The sequence below is a fragment of the Apostichopus japonicus genome, chromosome 12, assembly GCF_037975245.1.
Source record: "Apostichopus japonicus isolate 1M-3 chromosome 12, ASM3797524v1, whole genome shotgun sequence".
NCBI classification, from domain to species: Eukaryota; Metazoa; Echinodermata; class Holothuroidea; order Aspidochirotida; family Stichopodidae; genus Apostichopus; species Apostichopus japonicus.
Window position 1 is genome coordinate 13156226 of NC_092572.1, and position 25121 is coordinate 13181346.

Genomic DNA, 25121 nt, shown 5'->3' on the forward strand with positions numbered 1-25121 from the left:
CGAAGACTACTCGGTAAACGCTGTACTTTGTACGAAGGTAAACATTGAAACTAGGTCTGTGTGGACTCCAATGGACAGTCGTTATCATCACATGCATCTTGTTTACGTGATTATTTTTTTTAACACAGGCAACTGTACAATTCGGTTCGGGTGATATATCGTGAATCGTGAATCCCGAATCCCGCCCAGCACTATTTTCCTAACAATATATTCAACATAAATTGGGCCTACCCGATGCCAAAATCATGATAATGCATCAGTTACGCATGCAAGAAACATTACTTACGGCTCTCAATCGGTCCCTTTTGAAATCGCTTTGAAACAAACTAATAACTTTTACCAGGTACGTTATATATTTCACTAAAAAAAAATTAAAAATGTAAATTGTTAGCAAAACTAGTACTTGTGCATGTGCTTAACAAGCTACACAAGTGCCAGCATTTGGCATCTGAGCACCTTGAAAATCGACAACTTTCTCAAAGGGAAAGGGGACACCCCTCACCCTTAGACCCCTCCCCTAGGACGGCGATCAGTATACCGGCACTCATGAAATGCTTTTCGTGATTAAAACCTGCTGAATATTCGTAGTGATGGTATGTATGCAGGTATGTACGTACGTGTGTGTGTTAGAGGCCATTGTTTGTACACCTAAAATAAAAGAATAAGTTGATGTAGGTAACACCTAAGAGTACAGGTCAACAAAGGTCAAAGTCTGAAACTTTGTAAACACGATACCTCACAAGGAGGAAGCATGGTTGAAGTCACTATATTTCTAAACTCTCTAATAAGAAAATAGGTCATTATCGACAACACATGTCATTATTTGCATTCATTTATTTAACCATTGTTTCAAGTATATGTGCAATAAATTGTTACTTTTTTATTCGAAGACACGCATCTGATTTTTAAACAAACAAACAAACAACAACAACCGATATTGTTTACTTAGTCGATTGTCTAAACTATCATGAAACATGAAATGATTCTCAAGTATTCCTTTAATTTCCAAATATCCGCTTCAATAATCAATCGATCATAATTATCATATATTGCGACTGAACTCAGACATATAAGGCAGTAGAGAAAACTTAAATTGTAGTTAAGAAAGTACATTAACAAGAACAGTAATATAACATGCATTAAAATGAAATACCCGCATGACAAGAAAGTACTTACAGTTACACCATTACTTACACCAGTACCGACATTTAGCTTGCTTTGAAGATATCTTCCATAGCCCGTTGTCTTCTTTTCGAAGACGTGCATCTAACTTGCAAATGTTGATATACACTCTTCTAATAACATTGACATACAGTCTTCTAATAACATTGGCTAACACCCTTCTAATAACATTGGCATACACCCTTCGAATAACATTTACCTACACCCTTCTAATGACATTGACGTACACCCTTCTTATAACATTGGCATACACCCTTCTAATAACAGTGGCATACACCCTTCTAAAATAGTGGCATACACACTTCTAAGACCATCGAATTGACAGGAGAAAGCCTACTCATTTCTAGAAACTATATCAGCGACCGACCAAAAAATGTCAGCCAAACCTGCCGGTAAATTCATTAGAAACGAACATATGTCCCACTCGCTTTTTTATTCTTAGTATTTAAATAATGCTAACAATGCAGTTTTATCTAACAATTCAATGCAGTTTTGTCTTATTGGGAAAAAATTGACTACATGCATATTAAAATCTATTACTGAAATAACATTTGAAGGCAAAAAGTGATTTCCAAAAACTGCATACTGTATCTGAACAATGTATAGCCACACGTATGCGCTTGCACTGAAATCAGATTTGGCTGTCATCTGAGCGTTCCAAGATGTTAATATTGGCGCCAAAAATTGTTTTCACAGTTGCGAAACCATTGCTGTGTCCATCGAGGTACGTATCAATCACTCGGATGTCCTCCAATTTAAACGGGTCAACGTTGTACGGATTCTTAGACAACACGACCAAGTCGGCTTTCTTCCCTGGCGTTATGGTACCCAGGTCTTTCTCTCGGTGCAAAAAGAATGCAGCATCAACAGTGTAGGCTTTGAGGGCCTCGTGAACTGAAACACGATACTCCGGGCCATACGGGGTGTTTGGATCATCCCTGGTACATCGAGTCACGGCGGTTTTTATGTTAGAAAATGGAACAGCGTCACCAGGATATGTTGGGTGATCCTGTCAGAAAAGAGAGCAAGAATCATTGCTTTAATTTATTCATAATTTATTCACTTTCGGAACTGCTTTATTCCAGAAAGAGTATCTCCTTCAACACCCAAGGGTCCAACACTCCTTTTCAAGATTATGGATCCTGCCTGTGATGCATATTAAACGCATTTATACATATAGTCAGAATTAAAATGACCTATAATTATGACATGGTGGTGATGTTTAATGGGGTCGTTGAGATCCGGGGGGATCTTTCCCCATTAAACAACTTTTAAGACAATAGAAACTGTTGCATTCTGAGGCATAGCTAGGCTACAATTTAGGACCACGCGTAAGGATGAGCTAATAAATACTTGCACCGCTGGATCCGCAAATCAACTGTTAATATATTAGCAAGATTCTAGTACGAATAGAAAGTTAATATTCTAGTTCCATTCAGCTCTATCTTTTACAAAATAAATGTTGGCCTGTGCATACCTGGTGGATTGACCATTTCATACCGATCTTGGTTGCCTCTGAGAGAGGTGTCCATCGGTTGACACGGTCGCCAAAAATATCAGTTTTGTAGACCAGAGCGTAATAGCGAAGATGATCAACGAAAAATGAGATCCCAACACCGATCTTTCCAGCTCGCTTTATTTGCTCTACGGTGGTTAATCCGCAGTGTTCCATTCGGTGACGATTATCCTTGTTATCATAGTCACCTAGGACCTATGCGAATTTGCAAGAAAAAAAGGAAATATTCTTTATTCAGTTTTCCAACTTTATTATTTTCTTATTTCTTCCTATGGTACTTTTCTGGCCTTCCTTGAACTTGAAACTTATCAAGAGAAAGCGGAATCCTCCTTTCCTTTTTTTTTCTCTTTTTTAAATTTTTTTTATTCGTCTTCTTTTCTTTTGTTGCGAAAACGACAGTAAAATGTTTATAAAAAGGATAACATAGTATGCATCGTCGTACAAATGAAAGTATGTCAACGTGTCCCAAGATCGAGTTGTCTGATTTTAACCAAATCGGTAGATTAATTTAACAGCCCTTAAGTATTCGCACAACCACCAACCTTCGTTGAGCTGTAGGTTGTGTTTTCTTCTTCTTTGTTTTAATTCAATTTCAGCTTTGCCATTTCCCAACCTTGCTGCGAGTCTGTACTGAACAACAACTCTTGTTATAGCATAGTTACCGATACTCGTTCTCGACAATTTGGATTTGTACTCGTACACAGTGTTCTTATACATAGTGTACTTGTACACGGTGTACTTGAAGTCCTACTACAAGTCGGTCATTTAATAATACTGCTATGTTCAGCTTCGTTTGTTCAGTAGAAAGAAGAAAAAGCCTTACATACAATTACGAAATCTAATGCATATGAATCGTGGAAATATACGAACCTGTTCGTAAGCTTTCAATGCCTGTTCGGAAGCTCTTTCACCGTGGCAATGAATCGCAATCTGTGTGCCCTTCTCGTGAAAGAATCTAACGGTATCCACGAGGGCTTCTGAGTCCATGTTCAAGTTCCCGTAACCCGGTGCTTTAGGGAAACCAAGATTCTCGGTGAGAGGGGTATTCATAAACGGTTCTCTCACGGCCATAGTACCACAGTGAGGTGATCCATCGCCGACCAGCTTGATCCCGGCTTCCCACAAGCGCTCATTGTAGTTCCCCACGCTGCCCTGTGATGAGCCGGACCTTTGCTTTTTAGCAGGTGTAGGCGCATTGCCGAACACTATTTGAGGGCAGCATGATTTAGTAATGGGAGGCTTCTTCAAACGTTGTTCCACGGTTTCATTTCGTTCGATGGCATGTTCCATTTTGTAGAGACCTTCGGGAACGGCAAAGAGAAAAAGTGGCTAAGTTTGAACAAGTTTAATAACAGTTACCTGTCTTATACACCTTATTGTGACCTCAATTTAGATATATTCAGATGCATTCTTTAGATCTGTATAAGACAGCTGAAACCATAACAAACGTAAAAATAAAAGTAAAATGGAAATTGAAGTTGTAAGTTACAGCCAAATGCTTTTTTTTTGAGGGGGGGGGGGGGGGAGAGGGTAAACAACATTCTTTTTAGTCGGATAATTAAAGAGCTGCACGGATAGTGCCTAATCTCCGGTTTCTATTAGCTGAAATCGAACTAAACTGTAAAACATATCAGTCCTAATTTTATTTATTTTTTAATAATTTTTTACATATCACAATTGATAAGCGGTACACTTATCACAGCCGATATAAACTGCAAAATCGTCTTTAAGAACTGCCATTGCTGAATAATCATGTGATAACTTGCCTGTGTAACAGAACTGAGGCCCGGACTGCGTATCCGCCTACATAGAACTTATATTTGAAAGACAAATGTTAATTGTGACAGAAACCCTACCACCATTAATGGTCAATGTGATTGGGATAACCGTAATAACTTCTCTCAAACCGCCCAGAAAAATAATCTAATTCCACTTGGAATTTATCTCAATGTTAATGTTTTTCACACCCAATGCCGAGGATTTGATCAAGTCTAAATATGACATCATCTAGCCACTTATCATTCAATTCGATTATGTTTTTTTTTTCATTTACTACATCATGTTTATTTCTCGTAATTGACATGGGTTTCGCACGTGCTTAAAGAACCATTGATCATGATCTAATAGTGGCATTGGTTTCAGTGTCAAGACCATTAACATTCTAACTTGAAAATATGAAAAGAGAAGCAAAAAGATAGTTAAAAGATTCAGGTCCTATTGGCAGCATAATATTGCACATTTTCAACACGAGAGCTCCATTGTATGGATATTTAACCAGGGTATAACCCCAATGGAGCAAGATGTTCCTGAGTTGTTTGGGGAAAGTGTTCTGCACAAACATTTTCTTCCCAAAATCAAACATGATGTTTGGGCTGGTGTTCTCTTTAATTGCTATAAAGTTTTTACCTGAGGGATCTTAACCTCAAAAGTTTAAAGACATGTTAAGAATAAGGGAGCTATTTCCACTATTGTAATGAATCTGTTCCGAACATAGGTGACAGCTTCAACTGCACCCTTATTATCATAAGATACATCGCAGTTTGACTGAACCGCCGAAACAGAGACGGCGAAGGAGGCTGTGGTCTCACATTGGATTTGCACAAACTTCGAGAGACAATCAACCACTTTCCAAAAAATTTTTCTTCATTTAACAACGAAAGGATATTTTTGAATACAAAAGGGTCCATTTTTATTACATTTTATTACAAATATAACCAAAACAAGGACTTTTTATAAACAAAAGGGGCACTTCTAATTAATGAAAAGGGACACTGTTTAGATTCATCACAAAATGAGGGCGCACTCCTTCCCTTCCCACTCCTTTGCTTATGCTATACGAAGCAATTTGTTTCATCTACGTACCAATACGAATTGGACAATCCGACTGATCAGACATCTCACGTAGAATACCGTCGGTGAATTCACTCGGCATGTATCCAAGTTCCGTCACAGTGGTCAGTCCAACGGAGGCGTAGTAGCGCCATTGATCTTGAAAACCCTTTGTAATCGCTTCAGGATCCGGAGGAGGGCTTTGATTCAGAACAAGCATCATAGCCGGTTCTTCAAAAAGTTGACCGGTTGGATTGCCGTTCTCGTCCTTAACAATAGTTCCCCCATCCGGACTGTCCATTCTTGCGGTTATCTGAGTGAAAATTAATTCGGATGTAATCAAATCCGAAAAGCCATATTTCGATTTGTTACGATACGTAGAACATACCCTGGTACCGCTTTGGGCGGGTCGTAGTTGCCACTGGAATCTAAGGCCAGGATATTGTGGTGGCCCTTACAGCTTTAGCTAGATATATATTCATATCGCAATGAGTTTGTTGTGTAGTGCCTATATCGTGTATATTATATACATATTATTGTCCATCTTTCTAAGACGGCGATTACTTTTTAATTATCAAATATTTATAGGTTTGGGGACGTCCAGGGCCGCAGCCAAGGTAGTACAGCCAAAAATCTGCCTTTGAAATATTTTACACAATTTTTGTTTTCAACTGGTACCTGATATTGCAACGTTTTTTTAAATTGCTTATTGGTAATACGGTAAACACAGTAGTATAGTTTTAATTCGAATCTTACCCCTCCTGCCGTTAAAGCTAGAGAATTCACCCAGCACACGTGACCGCTTTGACCAATCACGACGATCGGAACAGTGGCCGAAAAGTTGTTGTCCAAGAAGGTTGCACTAAGTAGCGGCAGATCTGGAATTAACTCCGGATCCCAGCCGAAGAATAAACCCCAGTTCCCTGGTTCCAATACTTGTAACTTTGTCTTCATGGCATCTTCAACTTCGGAATAAGTCCTACGGGCGAACGAAAATCATATAAAATGAATTGCATTGTGAAAACTGACTAATATCACGGAAATTTTCATCATTTATCTTCTCTTTAAATCTTTTTATGTAAATGTATATAAGTTGTTAATCATAACCAATTACTAGTTACGATATACATTTTCCGTATTTTTTCTTTTTTTTCAGACTAGGCATTGCTGGTTTCTTCAATGGATAGCCTCTGAACGAAGTCACTTCGTTCTTTTGACTTGGCCTTTTGTATCGGTGGTCGTACTTATAACGTTACAGGATGACAATATATTATAACATATCTATCTATCTATCTATCTATCTATCTATCTATCTATCTATCTATCTATCTATCTATCTATCTATCTATCTATCTATCTATCTATCTATCTATCTATCTATCTATCTATCTATCTATCTATCTATCTATCTATCTATCTATCTATCTATCTATCTATCTATCTATCTATCTATCTATCTATCTATCTATCTATCTATCTATCTATCTATCTATCTATCTATCTATCTATCTATCTATCTATCTATCTATCTATCTATCTATCTATCTATCTATCTATCTATCTATCTATCTATCTATCTATCTATCTATCTATCTATCTATCTATCTATCTATCTATCTATCTATCTATCTATCTATCTATCTATCTATCTATCTATCTATCTATCTATCTATCTATCTATCTATCTATCTATCTATCTATCTATCTATCTATCTATCTATCTATCTATCTATCTATCTATCTATCTATCTATCTATCTATCTATCTATCTATCTATCTATCTATCTATCTATCTATCTATCTATCTATCTATCTATCTATCTATCTATCTATCTATCTATCTATCTATCTATCTATCTATCTATCTATCTATCTATCTATCTATCTATCTATCTATCTATCTATCTATCTATCTATCTATCTATCTATCTATCTATCTATCTATCTATCTATCTATCTATCTATCTATCTATCTATCTATCTATCTATCTATCTATCTATCTATCTATCTATCTATCTATCTATCTATCTATCTATCTATCTATCTATCTATCTATCTATCTATCTATCTATCTATCTATCTATCTATCTATCTATCTATCTATCTATCTATCTATCTATCTATCTATCTATCTATCTATCTATCTATCTATCTATCTATCTATCTATCTATCTATCTATCTATCTATCTATCTATCTATCTATCTATCTATCTATCTATCTATCTATCTATCTATCTATCTATCTATCTATCTATCTATCTATCTATCTATCTATCTATCTATCTATCTATCTATCTATCTATCTATCTATCTATCTATCTATCTACCTACCTACCTACCTATCTATCTATCTATCTATCTATCTATCTATCTATCTATCTATCTATCTATCTATCTATCTATCTATCTATCTATCTATCTATCTATCTATCTATCTATCTATCTATCTATCTATCTATCTATCTATCTATCTATCTATCTATCTATCTATCTATCTATCTATCTATCTATCTATCTATCTATCTATCTATCTATCTATCTATCTATCTATCTATCTATCTATCTATCTATCTATCTATCTATCTATCTATCTATCTATCTATCTATCTATCTATCTATCTATCTATCTATTTATATAAAATATATATAAATATATATATTCGTACAAGCCAACAACAAAAAACTGCAACTTTTGTATAGCCGAGAAGTAGTACTCTACTGAAACCAGGCCTGACACCCTGAACAAAAGAAACGTATTAATGGCTAAATGCAGACTCCAAAACAAATACTTACAAAGCGCAGTGACGTAGAACCTTAAGTTGGTATGTACAGTTTTACTCTAGGCACACGTATATTGTATGTGTGTACGATAGAGACTGTCTGTCACTGTAGGTTGGCTTTTTAGTCCAGAAAATACCATCCATTATCTTTATCTATATACAGGCCCTCTTAAAACTTAATCGAGCACTTTCGGAGGTGTATTACTAAAGTCTTATGTCAACTATGTTCACCATCACGTACAACTTTGTCAAGGACAAATGTCTTTCTTCCTGGACATAAGAAATAGCAAAGACTACAATCGGGCCAAAATTCGACTGATATAAAGTGTAAATAATAAAGAATTAGTGGTTGTTACCTGTAAACCATGGAACTGATATCGGTGTAAACGCTTCTCTTCATGGCACACATGGTCGCATGCTGATGAGTCTCAATGAAACCAGGCATCAATGTTTGATCGTTGAGGAAAATGACTTGAGTCTTCCTACCAACAAGACGGAAGACATCTTTCATACTTCCAACAGCCTGGATGACTCCCCCAGCAACTGCCACTGCTTCTACGATGGGTGAATCAGGGGATTGACCATCTCGGGTCATCTTCTCATCCATGGTGATGATGTTACCACCGTAAAATATGGTATCTGCTGTTTTCGCCATGGTGATTTATAGCTATTACAAAATGAAACATAAATGAAGAACAGTCAGTGCACTAAATCTTCAAAATCTATAGACCGACAGGTGAAATTTATGACATCAAGTTGAAAGAGGATTTGATCGTTGATCTTTATTGGACATACCTACTTTGTCTAATTCTTAGCTCTAATGTAAAACCGTTACATCGGTATCTTTCGGTTCACAACAAATGTATATTTTGTAACTTAAAAAGGTTTAGAAACTTAAACCATCAATGATTTGACACTTTTTACCTCTCTTTTAACAACATAGTGAGTAACAACAATACAACTCCTTGCTTGCAATATTGTCCTTCCCTGATTGTAGTTAGACTGCAGGCACAAGATAAAGCCATACCCTGTCGTGACGGGTGTTCTCAAGTCATGGTTTCTGATAGTACCCAGTGAGAGAGGCTTTACCCCCTCCCCTTTCTAGAATAAAATCACAGAGAGCTACTACCCGTCACACTTAGAATAAAATCACACCCACCTATCCCAACTGGCAGATAATATTAAAAATAAATTCCTGGATGTAGTAAAAATAAATAACATGTGTTTGCTGTCCAAACAAAGCAGTCCTTGATTCTTCAAAATGGCTTTAAAAGTTTCAAACAATAGCATTATTTGGCTTCTGATTACTACTTTAAAAAATAAGAAGACAGACAACTTTCTTTGTTTGCGAATGAAGAGTTTATACTTTCTTTTGAAGACAAGTCACCCTACATAGATCATGGGCACAAAAACCACACAACTCTGATATTGAGTTTATCGTAAACGAAATACTTACGTAAAAGCTCCTGGAGGAAATTCGACTTTTGAATTCTGTCTTCTCGAGAATCAGTGAATCGATCAGTGACTGAACCAGTCTGTTGACTTACTGCTTACGTCTCCTTACATTTATACCATATCAACTAAATAACACGTATCTAACATTCGTGTGCAACAGATTCTGCTTCCAAACTGCAAATGGTGTGATTCAGCTGTTAAAGTTTCGTGTGCAAAAAAAGAAAAAAAGAAAGAAGTTTAACTTTAGCCATTGCTGTGTGGGTGTGAAATTAAGTCTTTGGTATTTTGATCACACTGTTATACAGTTTCAATGTTAGGGGACTAGGGTTGAGAGTGGCTGTAAAGTTTTTTGCGCCCATATTGTGTGACCTATCCTGTTTAATTTTTAAAGTACCTTGATCGTTTCTAGTCGATATCGCAAAACATAACGTGCTTTGGGCAAAAGGTCAACTGGTCTCTAATAAGTATTCAATCCAATTCAAAACTACATCACATGACTTGTTCAGTGACGTAACAAGAGAGGCGGAGCACTTGGCAGGAAGGAACTGCGACCCCCTCCTCCCAATCCACAGAAATTTACAGGGACATAACGGGATAGCAAAAATTGGCAAAGAAAAATAAATAGCTATGCATGTGATACTTATGCTTCTTATATATATATATATATATATATATATACGTAATACTAAAATGTACGTAATATTAAAGTGTATCGTAGCCTTGTAGGTGTGTACCGTAACGTAAGGCTACACAGGCCTATTCTATTCTGGGGCTTAGGTCTTTCTCTCAGTGACTAGTCTTACGGAAATCGAAAAATCTTGGATAGAACTGTACTGTAGAGTTATTGATATTTTATGTGGTGTATGGCACTGTTCATGATTAATAATGTTGTGTTGCGGGAATTCTCTGGTAGTGAAAAATGATTTCCATAATCGTTTCCGATCATTTCCAGAGACAGAGGTTAAGCCCAGGGTAAACAGCATAAACATTGCAGCAACATAAATGAGCATGCGGTGTGCCCCCATGTACAGTATAGTATAGTCTTGGCCAAGTCGTTTGTAATACTCTCCTTCTTGCGTGCAATCTTTACAAGCCTCAAGAGTCCGTTTCTGCCTACCAGAATGTGCTTGCCCACTGTATTTTACATGCCCGAGGTTCTGTCCTAGTATACATCTAAAGCGTTGCCGCGGGGTTTCTCTGGAAAGTGCGGCAAATAGATACTGGAAAATAGCTTTGTGAAAAAGAAAGGTACACTAGGCTGTACATTCTAGGGTCTTAACAATACTTAGGATAGTACTGCATACACGTACTCCAACTAGCTTGGCATACGTGTGTGCAAGCAGTGAGGTAGAAAGCAAGCGTGATCGCGGCAACCAGGGTCTGTATTCAGTAGTGTACTAAGTATACGGTACTGTAGTGTACGAAGCATACGGTACTGTCACCCGATACTCATAGCTAGTACAGTAACTACTGTTCATGTTCCACAACGGTGCACCAGTAACTACTGCGCTGTGTTCGTTACACGGTAACATGTGTTACAGGTGGCACAGTAATGACTGATGCACGGTTGTGGAACATGAACAGTAGTTACTGTACTAGCTATGAGTATCGGATGTTACTGTACATACTGTACAGTATGCACACACAGCTAAAGTGTAGGATTTCCCCCTCATTACGGAACGTAACGAGAGGTGATTTATTTCTTACGTTGTTTCTAATATGAATGGGGGGGGGGGGGGGTAGGAAAAGTGTCGGATTTGAATTTTAAAGAATAGGCCTATGGATATTTTCCAAGTTTTATGCGAAGTGTTGAACACTTACGGCAAATAAGCTATAGTCGTCAGTCGGATGAACCTAAGCAGGGTTTTAGGTTGTCCAACGCCGTGATTTTTGGTCGTCTTGGACGTTCGGAATACCGTTAAATTTGAGCCTATACATAATGAAGCAACTCATCTGTACCAGCAAGAGCCACCGATGATGCTTATATGTTCCACTTAAAGACTGTTTACAGTTCTCATGGTACTGATCCGAATAACTGTTACTAACGAATCCAGGGATGTATTTTAATATTTCATATTTTAATTCCATATTCGTACTCAGATATAAAACAAAGTATACAATTGCCAGCAGTGACTGCATGGTTTGCTTCGTCATGTGTCAATAGATGATGACTACAAGCTATCATAAAATGCTGGTATAAACAAGGAAAATGGAAAGAAACTTTAAAGCGTCATTCACGCCTGGGTTATAATTTTGTCTCACTTTGACCAAGCCATTGGAAGGAAAGGGGTGGGGAACGTGTCTTCAGTTAAAAAGAAGAAGAAGAAGAAGAAGAAAAAAGAACCCTTCAGAGGTTTCCCTTGTCTTTAAAAATGAAGTGCCACATTTGGTAATAAAAAAAAGTTTCACTGATACATCTTTAGGCCTCTTCGTTATTTAGAGAATTCCCTTTTGTTGGACTGTACATCCCCCTTTTTTTCAAACAACAAATAAGCATGAAAAATAGTTATTAAAACAACCTAATTTTATAGCCTAAGTATGCATCGAAATGCACCATTTTCATGTCAATTTTATTGTTTTAATATCTCGAAGGAGTCACCTTTAAATGACCCCAGGGCTACACCTTTTTTTTTTAAATCCTGGGTCCGCCACTTCCAAGGGGCTAAAAAGTATACGCAGATTGCGTTTTATAGAAAGGAGGGTATATTTATGTTCAACCAGTATCACTGATTCCCAGGAATCCTGGCGTGTATACACACTGGTAAACAATTACACACATAAATTAGTAATGGAGTTGATAAAAGTACATCAGACCTTACCTCTTGCAATTTGTACTTTTTGTTTTCATTATTTTGTCCAGTGTGCAAAAATCGCTTTACCTATATCTTCCAAAGTATTTAAATTACATTCACGTTTATTGAAGTAAAATATCAGAAACATTTTGCTTCAAAATGGTTTGGATAGATAATATAGCCAAGAAGACAATGATATTCCATATATTTTCATATTGTATGCTTTTTAAAACCTTTACAATATAAACCTGAAATAGATACATTAAGCTGACTTTAGTAAGCATCTGTCTGCGTTTGGTCGGTAATTTTACCAATCTGTAGAAAATTATTCAAACTCCATTAAATAAAGCAATTCCCATAGCTATTCAGAGGAGGGAAGGGGTTAGGTTGTAATGATATTGCTCAAACAAGCAAACAAGAACAACATTAAAATAACAGAATAACAAAATTAGATAAAAAAAAAGACGAAACACTTAAGTGTTCACCTTTACCATACAATCTGAAGTAGGAATATTTAACTGCCTTTAGTTAGCAGATTTCTGAGTTTGGTCCGTAGTTTTACAAATCTACAGAGATTTAGTCATAGTTATTACAAAAACAAATACAAGACCAAATCAAAATACATAAAAACAAACAAAAATGAGATTGAGAGCGAGAAAGAGAGAGATAAACAAAAAGAGAAAGAAGTGGATGGAGAGAAAGAGGGAAGGGGGGGGGGGGAGTGAAAACAACAAAAAGCCAAAACGACACGCAGTGTTTATTAATGAGAAAGTGGGTTAACGTTATGACCATACATCAGGCGTGTGCTTGTACTAGCCTACACCATGCAATTGTTTACTTCTCTTGCATCCCTATAGCTGAAATCTTTGCAGACTCTATATATGGTTTATAGGATTCATGACAAATGCCATCTGTTAAAGTTTGTTACTTCTTACCGACTGTAATTTCGCACAATATTATACCTAATTCAAGTTCTTAATATACACAGAATAAGTAGGTCGAGATCAGACAATCTACTCAGTTATCTACTTAGAGGTACGCTAATGAAAACTTTGAAAGTATAAAAGGTCGTATTTACGTTCTACTTACAGTCTTTTTTTCGATTGCTTTTGGCTATGGTCACACGTATATAATACACAGTAGACCTCCCACCAACCTTTTACCTTGAACCTGATCATGTGCACTATATAGTTCATTGCCAAAAGAAGCGTGATACCTTATCTGACGTATTACCAGCATAATCACACGGTATATTAATCTCGACCTAGGGAGTCTGGGCTTGAGAGTTTGGCCATGATGTTTGGTTTCGTGCCCAGGGTTTCGCTTGAATGAATTTTCTTAAATATAGCTTCAAACTGACATCAGACCCTTACAAGGTCGTATATTCATAATTTATTGAAGAGAAATATTTTCAGATATTCAATTTTTATAATATAGCAGTACAGTGCATATAGTTCAACATGACCATATCCTTATATATTTCGTGTTTAGAAGATATTTTCAAAAAGCTCACTTGCAGGTGAACAGAACAGTAAAATACACAAACTGGAAATTTATCCAAATAAAATTGCGATATAGTTAGTCTTTACGAGCCCACGTACTATGTTTGTGGTAATCATTAAATCATTATACATAATTATATGTTTGCAATGGGGAGCTCCAGCGTGTCAACAGAGGGCGCTGTCATATCGTTCCTAACAGTGACGTAGATAAAGACTCTGGGTTATAATGCAAGCGATCTATTCTGCTTACAGATCTCCAACTATTTTGTAAAGCGTTTTAACATATCTCAATCTATATATATGCTATGTGTGAAAATATATTTAAAATGATCTCGTTTTCAATTATAGCGAGAGGAAATCGCGGTGATTAGTCCAGTATATTCTTCATCGCAGACGTGGTCACAACTCAGGGAGTGTTAGCTCAGTGGTTAATGCCGGTGCCGTTCAATCATAAGGTCCCGAGTTCGAGTCACCCCAAGATTAATGTAGCCTATGTCGTCCAGTTACAGAGTTGTTGACAATTGACAATTCATAATCATGTACGTTCAATATGAATCTAAGAGAGTGACTTCGGTCAGCTTGCGGCTTTGATAAGCCAATGATGGCTTCTTCGCAAGTTCCTGCTTGCAGGAGGATCTAAAATACATACATACAAATTTACTGATGCTTAAGCATTAACCCCAGTTTAGCTGACGTGATTGAAATAACCTCATAAAAATCTTTCCTGATGGATTAGCTGACGACGAGAGTTTTCGTGTGTAAAGTTGCTAAACGAACGTTGGATAACATTTCGTTGCTAACATGTGCTATTCATGAGTGGTAAAAACAGAATGTTAGTTCGAATATGTCACATATGGGAATTTGCCCTGAAATGTCCGTCATCTTGAATTACATACTTCAACTTTGTACAGTGCAAAGTAAGGCTAGTCTTAAAAGTGTACTATACAATGCCACAGTACCCGGCTATAGTTGTCGCCACTCGGCCAATCAAATGCTTGCTTTCAATTTATGAAATTACAAATGAAAGAAAAAGGTCGGTCCCTTCATGTTTGCGCACATCTGTAACAAACCAACGGCTTTCTTTTCTGAAGCTATAATGAATACCTTCCTAAGGGCGCTATGAAAATATATACATTGGTTTATTAGATCCACACATTTAAATTGTCAAGTTCCCGTAAAAAAGTGAGTAAGGCCTACTGAACAACTACCGAGATAGGTTATGTTTCTGAAGAATCCCCAGGGTCGGCCAACTCAGAAAGTAACTTTCTCTACAATTCTTGCTCATTTTTCGATCTGTAGTTTGCAATCATGCCTTTGAAATTGTGTATGGACTGTACTTTCATTGGTCTATTGACATAAATAATTCCAACTGTGTAGGATATGAAAATTTCCTTCTTGACGATTAGTTTCTTATGACATCGATAATGTACTCATATTTCTCTCATCTAAACCAATCTTTTAACCTCCTTTTCCATACTGTTCTCTCGGGACCCATCTGAAATAAATGCAAGACATTTAATTCTAGCGAAATTCTAATCATAACGCAGGTTTAACGTTTACCTCTCGTTTCTGAAAGGGATACTCCTGCTATACATATTGTATCACTCATCATAAGGAGGTATTTGTTCCACACTGTTAGTTTAAGCCTCACCTTATTTTTGGTCGATAACTCGAGATATTGTTGATTGAATGTCACCTACTTTGACTTGCTAAACCCCCGCCCCTACCCCACCAGGAAATGGAACATAGTAGGGTGGTCAATTGTTACCATCACCTATAAATGTTCTTCAACTTGGTACTTTCCAATTTTAATCTTCTTGACGTTTTATATCCTTGATATGTGGTTTATATTCGGAGAGTTTGCTTAGCTGTCGATGTTCTAAAATATTAGAATCTATTTAATATGACAATGTAGTACTTACGGAGCTATTACGGAATAGCTCTATTAGCACTTTACCCGAAAGATGTATCAGTACTGCCAAGTTTAATCGGCTAGCGCCCCACATCAAGTAAACCAATTATGTATACTTGCAACATCTATACCTCAGTATGATTTATCTCTTGACTAAATCATTAAATGATGACTTGAAGCATAATTTTAGTCTTGATATTTTAACGTCCCAAAAGAAAAATAAATCTGAGGCCATGTAAAGTATTATGTTTCCCATTGAGTTGTGACGAACTGACCTAATGCTCTTCGTTATAGAATATATTGTCCAGCCGTTGTAATGATTGAACCTGTTCAGTTTCCGGCCATTTCTCAAAACCTAAAAGTGCTTTAAAACTACAACCTAGACTCCAGTAGTTATGAACAGTCTACAATATATCGGAATTCAATGTTGTGCTTAAAGGTATGCTGTATCGGCCCCAGATATGCTCGATATTCTAATATGGTCACCTTTGGTGAAAATTCTTTTTAACTGTTTTAATTACAATCTTCGAGGAAATATCCCTCACTGGGACATTCAGTCATCTTGTGTGTTCCTTAAAAATGTCTGAGCACAATTTGGGGAGTAAAGACCTCCTGGACAGTACTTTTTGAAAACTGCTAGCAATAAAAGCGTGCTATAATTTGGGGCCTATACTGCATACATTGAAAGCGAGTGAAGACTAGCGCACAAAGAAACGTCTGATGCCGGTAATCTGACCTAATTTCGATCGAGGTGTAACAGAAGTGTTATACACCACCATCGATCCCAGAAAGTACACACACAGCTTGCTACCGTCGGTAATTAGACACTAGTGTACAGTCAATACATGCAGCTACGTTCATTACCCACAACACAGTGTACATAGCAGCGATGGACATCTCAGGTCTAGACAAAAGATAACAAGGTATCACGTTTCATTACTGTCTGCATTTTGTAGCGACAAGAAGAAAACTTCACTTGTAAGCAACGAAAAGTTTACTATTTTCAGAGGGCGGCAGGCGGTATGGGGCGAGTCTTCAATGCCTTTAAATCCCAAGCCTTTTAGATAGCATGTATCAGTGTCTCGATCATACGCGAACAACCCTTGTCTTGTTGAATATAAGCACAGTGAAGTTGTCATTCTTTGAGTCATTGAGAGCTTCAGGGTTCAGGGAGCTGCTTAACCTTTACAATTCCCCTCATGTCTGACTAGTAGTCTATACTTGAGACAAGAGACAAACAGCTGCACGGAATGGAAAAGTATTTCTACATACGTGCAGTTAATACTTGTCGACATTGCTCTGCACTTAACCGTGAACGTTGAACGTTTGAATGCATTGTTACACATCCGCAGTCATACACTGAGCTGATTAACTACAAGCTTCACGTAGCCAATGTAGTTCGTGTTGTTTCTACGGAAATATGTCAAGTTATTAAGGTATGTAAACACGCGAAGTTTGAAAGTACGACGTAACAAGTAGTAGTATACATATATCGTTAAAAATGTAAGGGTAGGAATTGCTTTTAAACACACAGTAATAAAGGCATGCTATATAATGCTGTTAATTGAATGTCAAAAACTGAGTAGCGAGCAAACGCCAGACATCATGGAAAGGTATTGCAATATTTACCGCTAGTGTTGTTATCATAATTTCAATATGCAGGTATAGCTAGCTATTAATAGATAACGAAGAGGGAGTTACATTAAGAGTCTATGATTCGTGCGTGGTCGTCGTTGAAATGGCCAGTGTTGTACACTATAGTATACATATATGCTTCTCGGCCTTTTGGCTAAGATCATGTGTAGTATCTGTTCCCTTTCGAGGGTAATGGTGATACACACCCGACGATGATCACTCCGTCACAGTCTCGATGCAAGGGGACTGGGGTTGAGAGCGGATCAGTCGTTCGGTAGTTTGGTTTTCGTGCCTAGGTCTTTCCTGGTGGACTAAAAAGTGTATATATATATATATATATATATATATATATATATATATATATATATATATATATATATATATATATATATATATATATATATATATATATATATATATATATATATATATACAGTGTTCGACTTATGGCCAAAAAATTGCATAGCAACAAATTTCGACAATTGCTATACAATATTTTTGTTGCATAGCAGTTCCCCAATATTGAATAGCAGTTTTGAAATTACCACAAAACGGACCAAATGTTGGCGATCAATGTATTAACTAGAAAATGTTTGTTTTTTTATTATTATTTATACTAGTGTTGCTACGATAATCGTTTTCAATATCGGTATCGGCCGATATTTGCAATATCGGCTGCATATCGGTATCGGTAAAATTTTGCCTAATTGCCGATAACAGCAAACCGATATTGAACTTTTCTTTTTAACAGCAGAGCTACCTGTACTTATTTATACTTGCAATGATTTGTTAATCTGCACAAGACGATCCATTTCTTTAGCGTCAGTTAAACTCAGATTCATTTTCGATTAATATCCATGGAAACCTGACTCTCCGTAACATCTAAAAACACGTCTACGGCGCGCGAATATAACCAATGACCTTCGTGAACCTTGGCCTACACACAGCATTAGTGCAGCATATATACACTGTACTAACCATTCATTTCCTCAAAGGCCTCCGTGAAAACCTTGAACATGATGCATACAGTAACTGCACAGTTCAGCAGTGTTGGAAAACCTTGTTCAATTTCCCGCGAACACACTGCCGATTTCCCGCCGGTGTTCGCCTGCCTAGCAGGCGTAACGTGCGAGCATAAAGGCGTGAAGTCCAGGGGCCCGTCTTAGGGCTATGGTGGGGTCATGGGGTAGAACCCTCGTGGGGAACCTGGGGGCGAAAGCCCCCGAAAATTGTTGTCATTTTTTGCGATGTCTGGCGATGAAAAAATTCGCAGTTGAGGATGCAAAATACTGACAACTTTTTTTACTTAAATTGTCACGAAACTGATGAAAATTTTAAAATGACAAGTTAAAGTAGCTATATTATGTTATAAAATGAAAAGAGATTTAATCTGTCTTTCAATCTTTAAAAAGTGCAACTTACAAAACTTCCGATATTATGAAACAAACAACGTTCAGCAAAGCCCCGTTTCTAGACTGCCTAACAATGAATAGCGTGCACTATGCGTACATTTTTACAACTGCAGTTTTTAACCCTATACCCAACTACTGTACCACGGTACATGTGCTGCGAATTTGCCCAGGTACCTTCCCAACAACTGTGAGCTCATCCCCTGTGTAACACCTGTTTGTTAACATTTTTTGGCTGGTTGCCAGGGAACCTTTTAGTTACGTGAGATCCGTAACCGCCGAGGTGGTTAGGCTATTTGCTTTACACTTAGCTATGGTAGGATATTATTTTTTCAGGTTTTTTTTCGCTATACGGTCAAGTGAATAAGTTGTACATTGAGTATAAACTCAATAAATTATAACTTCTACATTGTGTAGAAGTTCGTAAGTTAAGGTTTGGTGTTTGCTCCCAAATCTGACTAGGAATTTGTATCGCACAAATCGGCACAATGTGCGATGCTGATTTGGAAACGTCTCGCAAGTTTGTCGTTTTGGATCGCATTTTGCGATGCGATACCGGAAAAATCGAACACTGTATATATATATATATATATATATATATATATGCTGTAATCAAGCAGTGTAAGTTGATTTCTTTCTGCCTGGTGCTTCGGCATTTCAGTACATGCTGATGTAGTTGTGCATGTATGCTGGTACAGATCTTGGACGGCTCATTTCTAAACAACTGTTTCTGAACGCTAACCAGGGACGTAGCCAGGGGGGGAGCAGGGGGAGCGACCGCTCCCCCCTTTCAGTGTCGATTTTTTTTTTTTTTAAGCTGTCGTTTTTTTTAGCATGGTATTTTGTCAGTGCTCTTTTGATCTTGAATACTCGCAAGCTCCGTTAAGTCGATTATAATCGTAGTAACATTCACGCCTACTGATTCAGCACTTACTTAGTTTGGCAGATGCAATTAGCTAAATTTAGCCTATAGCCTATTACAAGTATACAGTTGGCCACTGCGTAATAAAATACATATTGCCTACCTAACCGCACTCTATGGAATGTCACGAACCGTATGCACAACAACGTCGACAACGTTCGTTCTCATCCTTTCTATGATTCGTCCTAAGTTGTTGCACGAACAGCATATTATGAAGCTAGCTAGCAATCGTACGTGATACGCACTTCCTATAATAATTATTACACTGCTAATACACTGCGATAACGATATTTGTTTTTAGGCCACTGCATATCTGGCTATATTACAAAATATGAAAGTTTATATTGTCCATCAGTTAAGCTCGTCAAATGTATTAAAGTCCAGACATTGGACAATATATCATCCTACTGGAAAAATTGTAAAAGAGCGCTATGTTTGTCTTTCTGATATATTATGCAAAAGAACATGTAAAAGAATTCAAACAGGATACAAAATCTGCTGATAATGATATCATATGATCAGGGGCGTAGCCAGTATGTAGCACTGTAGGCCCGGGCCTACATTTGTTTTGGCCAAGTTATCTTTTTTTTTTAAAACACCCATAATTCAAATCCATAAGCTTGCTGCAGACGAGTTTAAGAGTCTATAGACAGGAAAAACTATTGAAATGAACGTAGCAAGAACATGGCTAAATTAGGTGACCTATTCTTCTGTCATCTAGGCTGTCATTTCTATCGCGTGCTGTTTCATTCAACACTCTAACCGCCGAAAAAGACTAGGATCCGATCTTGTCAGTTTTTTAACATGTAGTTAAGAACCCGTTTACGCAGATAATACGTCAGTTGAGAAAACAGTTGAGAAATTTGCATCAGATGGCAATCGTCGGATAGCTCTCGCCTTCTCTTATTAGGCTAACTTAAACATTTACTAGCTACAGTTGTATCAAAGACATTTCTGGCCTATCTTTGTATCTACAAGTATCAGAAGTTGAAAAGTAAGACATACTCTGTACATGTACCTTGCTAATTTTAATACATTATGTAGTATTGAATTACGTACTATTTTCAATGGTTTGTTTTTTTGGTTTACAAGTGATATTGAATGAGGTGTCTCAAGTTAGCAAGAGGCCAGGGAACCAGAATGAACACTCGGGAAGGGCTGTTTCCGGCCATCTGGGGGGTTTGTAAAACCAAAAATTTTCTTGTACGCTCCGCGCCAACCGATGGTGGCGCTCCGCTCAGATAGTCTTGCATGCAACTTTGTAAATCCATATCAATCGCAAAAAGTGCTCCCCCCTTTCAAATTCCTGGCTACGTCGCTGACGCTAACTGAGAGTTACATAAGTCAAACCTCATTGGCTTCGTTCAGTTATGGCGAACAAGGCTGTGTTCACATGCAGCATGTAAGTTATGTATACAGACACGTTATCGGGGGGGGGGGTGGGACGGGGAAAGAGCTTGTCAGGTAAGGATAGAAAGTAGGGCTGTTATGTAGCCTACAGTTAATCACTATCATTATATAGTCCACAAAGACCGTACGTGTCATAGTACATTTAGAATCATCTTGAGACCATCATGGCATGATAAATGATTTTGCATGGGTAGATTAAACCAAAATAAAAATGCATTTGCATTAATGAGAACAAATTGTTGCTCGTGTGGGTAAGCTGTCTCTCTCCAGTTTTCCAGGGTACATTATGGGTATCATAGGCAACTGATGACGGTAATACAATTTAATCTGGGGCATAAGAGGTGCCCATTCGAATAAGCCTACACAAACAATAAGTCCATGGATGTCACTTGTCACATTTTTGTTATATGCATTGCCTTAGAGTCTGATTTTCTAGATGGAGTATGAGATAGGCCTACCATTTTGTCATTTGGCAAACACCTACAGGGCAAGTAGATCTACAGGTTTTCTTGATTATTATTATAATGACTTGTGACATTTGACCCCGTGAAATCATCACTCACCGGTCTCAACAGCTCTTCATCAGATATATACGTACATCCACCAATTTTGGCCGTTCAATTTATAAGTTCGCGTCACATTTTTGGTTTCATAAATTTGACCAAATTAATATCTTTGACCAGTTCGTTGACCTCGTGACCTTTGTCGTTTCACCTGAAATATCTACAATGTGAACTTATCCTTATAGTCTTATATTTGCATGCAGGGTATGAGGAGTTTGCATGGTTATTGTGATTTTGGCACGTGCTTAATTGGCCAGATTTTTGTGTGTGTGTGTCTTGACGTGAATACACATGCTGACCCACACGTTTTGACCCTCAGAACCCCCCCCCCCCCCAAATGAAATTGGTAAACCCGTTCTATGTATGGTTGTCCACACACACTGATATCTTTTCAGCAAGCATAGGCTTATGGCCTTCCACAAGGGGAGTGAAGTGGGCGAAAATGTATGTGACAGTTTTGCAGAGGCGCGTAGCCAGCCTTCTTGGAATGACGGCGCAAAGGCAGATTTTTGCCCCCATTTTTAAAAGTCTTAGTATTCAGGTTTGATTATTTATTATAGAAGAGTTTTCATGTCACGGTATAAGTTCTACCCTAGGTGTCGAACCACCATTTCCCTCTCAGTGGGGAGGGCAAGATGTTACATTGTCCAGGGCAGTAGTTAAAAGGCAGGGGCCCCGCTCTCCTGTAAGAAATTTTGTAAAAACTGGGAGTGCTTACATTCAAAATGGTGCTATATTTTTCACTTTGGAAATAGTTGAGGTGTTTTTCTTTCTGGGGGTTTAAAGTCCTCTTAATTGTGCGTGGTTGCGCCCATGCTATATACCGTCTGTCTCGATTTCAATTTTCCTTTTGGCGCCAATGGGGGATGGGATGCAAAGTGTGGCTCACATCCGTTTTATAGAGAGGGGTCCAAATGGACATTTTCCCATCCGCTTTGACATTATTTTCTTTCGGTAAGGTAGCTTAAATACAAAATGGTGTTATCAATTTCATCTGTTAACTATATTTGTATAGTACCTCACAAAGTTCTTGCCAAGGTACACGGGCATTATGTGCGTGGATTTTTTTTTTTGGTTGAGATAATAAATACAAAGTAATCAACCTCTAAATATAGTAAAAAAAAACAAACAAGTTTAGGAATTGTATATGCATTAACCACTTTTCATTACTTTTTTATCAATATACTTGAAGGAATACTTGCAAATTGCTAAACAATTCGTATAGAGGAGCATACTCCTGACAGATTATTACAATATGTTTCCATCTCTGAAAGTTATCTACTGTAAAATATGCCAATATAACTTGATAGGCGAAAGTACCGAGTACTAGCGAAGTAGCGATGTCATACGTTTCTCTCCGAAGTCAGTTATATGAACCCTATATTTATAGTTGGAAAACTTTTTATTTGTATCTTATCGTCACTTGCTCTTAACCCCTGACATAATTCTGCTATTCTCCTCATCGACCAAAACTATGGCACAACATCAAGACCTGTGCATTTGTAGAGATTTCAAAATGAAGGATATATTTTGTTTCAGCAAAGCTACAGGTAGAACGAAAAAAAACTTAATGAACGCCGCGTCTCTGTAATTATGCAGTGTGTAAGTGTTTAAGAGAATTGTTGTCCCTGTGATTTTCTTGTGCGTGAATGCAAACATCAAAGTTATTGGACGAGGGCAAAATCTGTCCAATCCTTTTAATTTTAATTTACCATCTCTTCATTTAATTAAACAATGCAGTATATTCCTGTATCAGGCTTAACGGTGACGTTTTGTCTTCAAGCTCAATAATATTGATATAATATATGATTTGAGTATTTGTTTAATATACGAAACTGTTAGGTCAAGGGTCATACCGTTAGTTCCCTGCCTGCCGTATTATGTTCTATAATTAACTATAGTTTAATCGTAGACTTGAAAATGATGATCGAAGTTCATATTTACTCTTAGTGTTCGCTTAACCATTTACTTAACATTTCAGCTGTGAAGACTCGAGACTACAAATACTGTATGTATTACATGTATCGACGATAGCAGAGAAAATTAGTTCCCAGAGAATTTTCGGAGATAAGGTAAATGTAAAGGCTCTTCGTATAAATTTCTAGGCTATCCTTTTTAATCGTAATTGCCCTACATGGACTGAACCGGTGCTCTGCCTACACTTTGTTATTGTGTTTGCAGCACAATTAAGTAGCCGAGAACCTGATGGAAACACAATATACAGCAGTCCAGTAGATTTATGAAGTATATGGCTGAAGAAACCTCTGTATCTTTCCTTGTTCTTTGTAAGCATATCAGTACAGTACATTTGCATGAGTTATGGTCAGCCACCATTTTTGCACGGGGTAGGGTGTAAGATGTTTAGTCGTCCAGGGGAGGGGTCTAAGAGAGGAGGTCCTGAGAAATGTTGGTGAAATTGAGGGTACTTGTAGATACCATTATAAACAATCTATAGATTGGTAATAATGTTAAATATGTTTGTACTGTAGTAGGATTTGTGTGTGTAGTATTCTGTTAGCCAGTGTGGAGATGGATGGGTGGGGGGGGGGGGGGTCTGGCCTCCCAATATTTTCTGTGGGAGGGGAGAGTATATGTGGCTGTACCCCTTCTTATGGTCTAAAAGTAATGACTAAGCCGGAAAGTTTAGGACTAATTATACATTTGTTTCAACTAACTAAAGACTGGAGTTAAGTTAGGTATAGTGCAATGCAAGAAATACGAAAAAAAAAGAGAATGTAAAGACATCTTAATTACTGACCTGATAGGAGCCCGAATTTATGAAAAGATTCCGTGTCATGTAGTTTGAAATATTTGAGACAAAACATGGAACCCTCTGGAAGAAGTTGTTTCTTTTTGTTTTGAGCCTTGTTATCCTGCTGGTCTCAATGGCAAGAATTTCTTCTTAGTATTGTTAAGCAGACATGTAGTGCAAGTACCATACGGATACAGAATTTCCCTTATTATGAGTATACGAAAACGGCTCTAGCATACGTCTATCAAAAGCCAAATTGACTAACACACTAAATCATAAAAGTAATGCGGTCTCTAAGTCTAGACAAAAGTTCTCACTAGCTAAACGCTACCCATCTCTGGATAGCTGACTTTGTTTTGCTATAAGAAAATGAAGTTTTCATTACTTGCAAAACAAACCACTTTACGCTCGTTAGCTGCTCATGTGAGGCCCTGAGTGATCTAGAATTGCCTCAATTGCC

The 25121-nt window shown here is 37.4% G+C and overlaps 2 protein-coding genes and 1 pseudogene across 6 annotated transcripts in view; 2 read left to right on the plus strand and 1 right to left on the minus strand.

Moving 5' to 3' along the window:
• Positions 1-25121, plus strand: part of LOC139977055 (uncharacterized) — a 40053-nt gene that overhangs the window by 6471 nt on the left and 8461 nt on the right. For 3 of the 5 annotated variants that reach the window (XM_071986055.1, XM_071986054.1, XM_071986052.1), the window contains exons 1-2: positions 17060-17406; positions 23891-23981. The gene's annotated coding sequence lies outside the window, so the exon portion shown is untranslated. Of the gene's footprint in view, positions 1-17059; positions 17407-23890; positions 23982-24043; positions 24195-25121 lie in introns of those variants that run through there. The other 2 variants (XM_071986053.1, XM_071986056.1) reach the window with 2 other exon arrangements.
• LOC139977054 (putative amidohydrolase YtcJ) lies at positions 817-25105 on the minus strand. The gene is made up of 8 exons (XM_071986051.1): positions 24668-25105; positions 9766-9958; positions 8666-8976; positions 6284-6506; positions 5561-5840; positions 3569-3999; positions 2660-2893; positions 817-2191 (listed from the first exon to the last, which is right to left on the minus strand). Exons 3-8 carry the CDS (start codon positions 8962-8964, stop codon positions 1814-1816), a joined length of 1845 nt encoding a protein of 614 aa, XP_071842152.1. The 5' UTR covers positions 8965-8976; positions 9766-9958; positions 24668-25105; the 3' UTR covers positions 817-1813.
• Positions 17740-17816, plus strand: LOC139978096 (U2 spliceosomal RNA; annotated as a pseudogene).

Excerpts from the sequence above, each read along its gene's own strand:
- LOC139977054 (XM_071986051.1), bottom strand. The coding sequence starts at position 8,964 with ATGGCGAAAACAGCAGATACCATATTTTACGGTGGTAACATCATCACC. Across the intron at positions 4,000-5,560 it reads GGATTGTCCAATTCGTATTG|GTCTCTACAAAATGGAACAT; the intron begins GTACGTAGATGA and ends CCGTTCCCGAAG. Across the intron at positions 2,192-2,659 it reads TGAAATGGTCAATCCACCAG|GATCACCCAACATATCCTGG; the intron begins GTATGCACAGGC and ends CTTTTCTGACAG.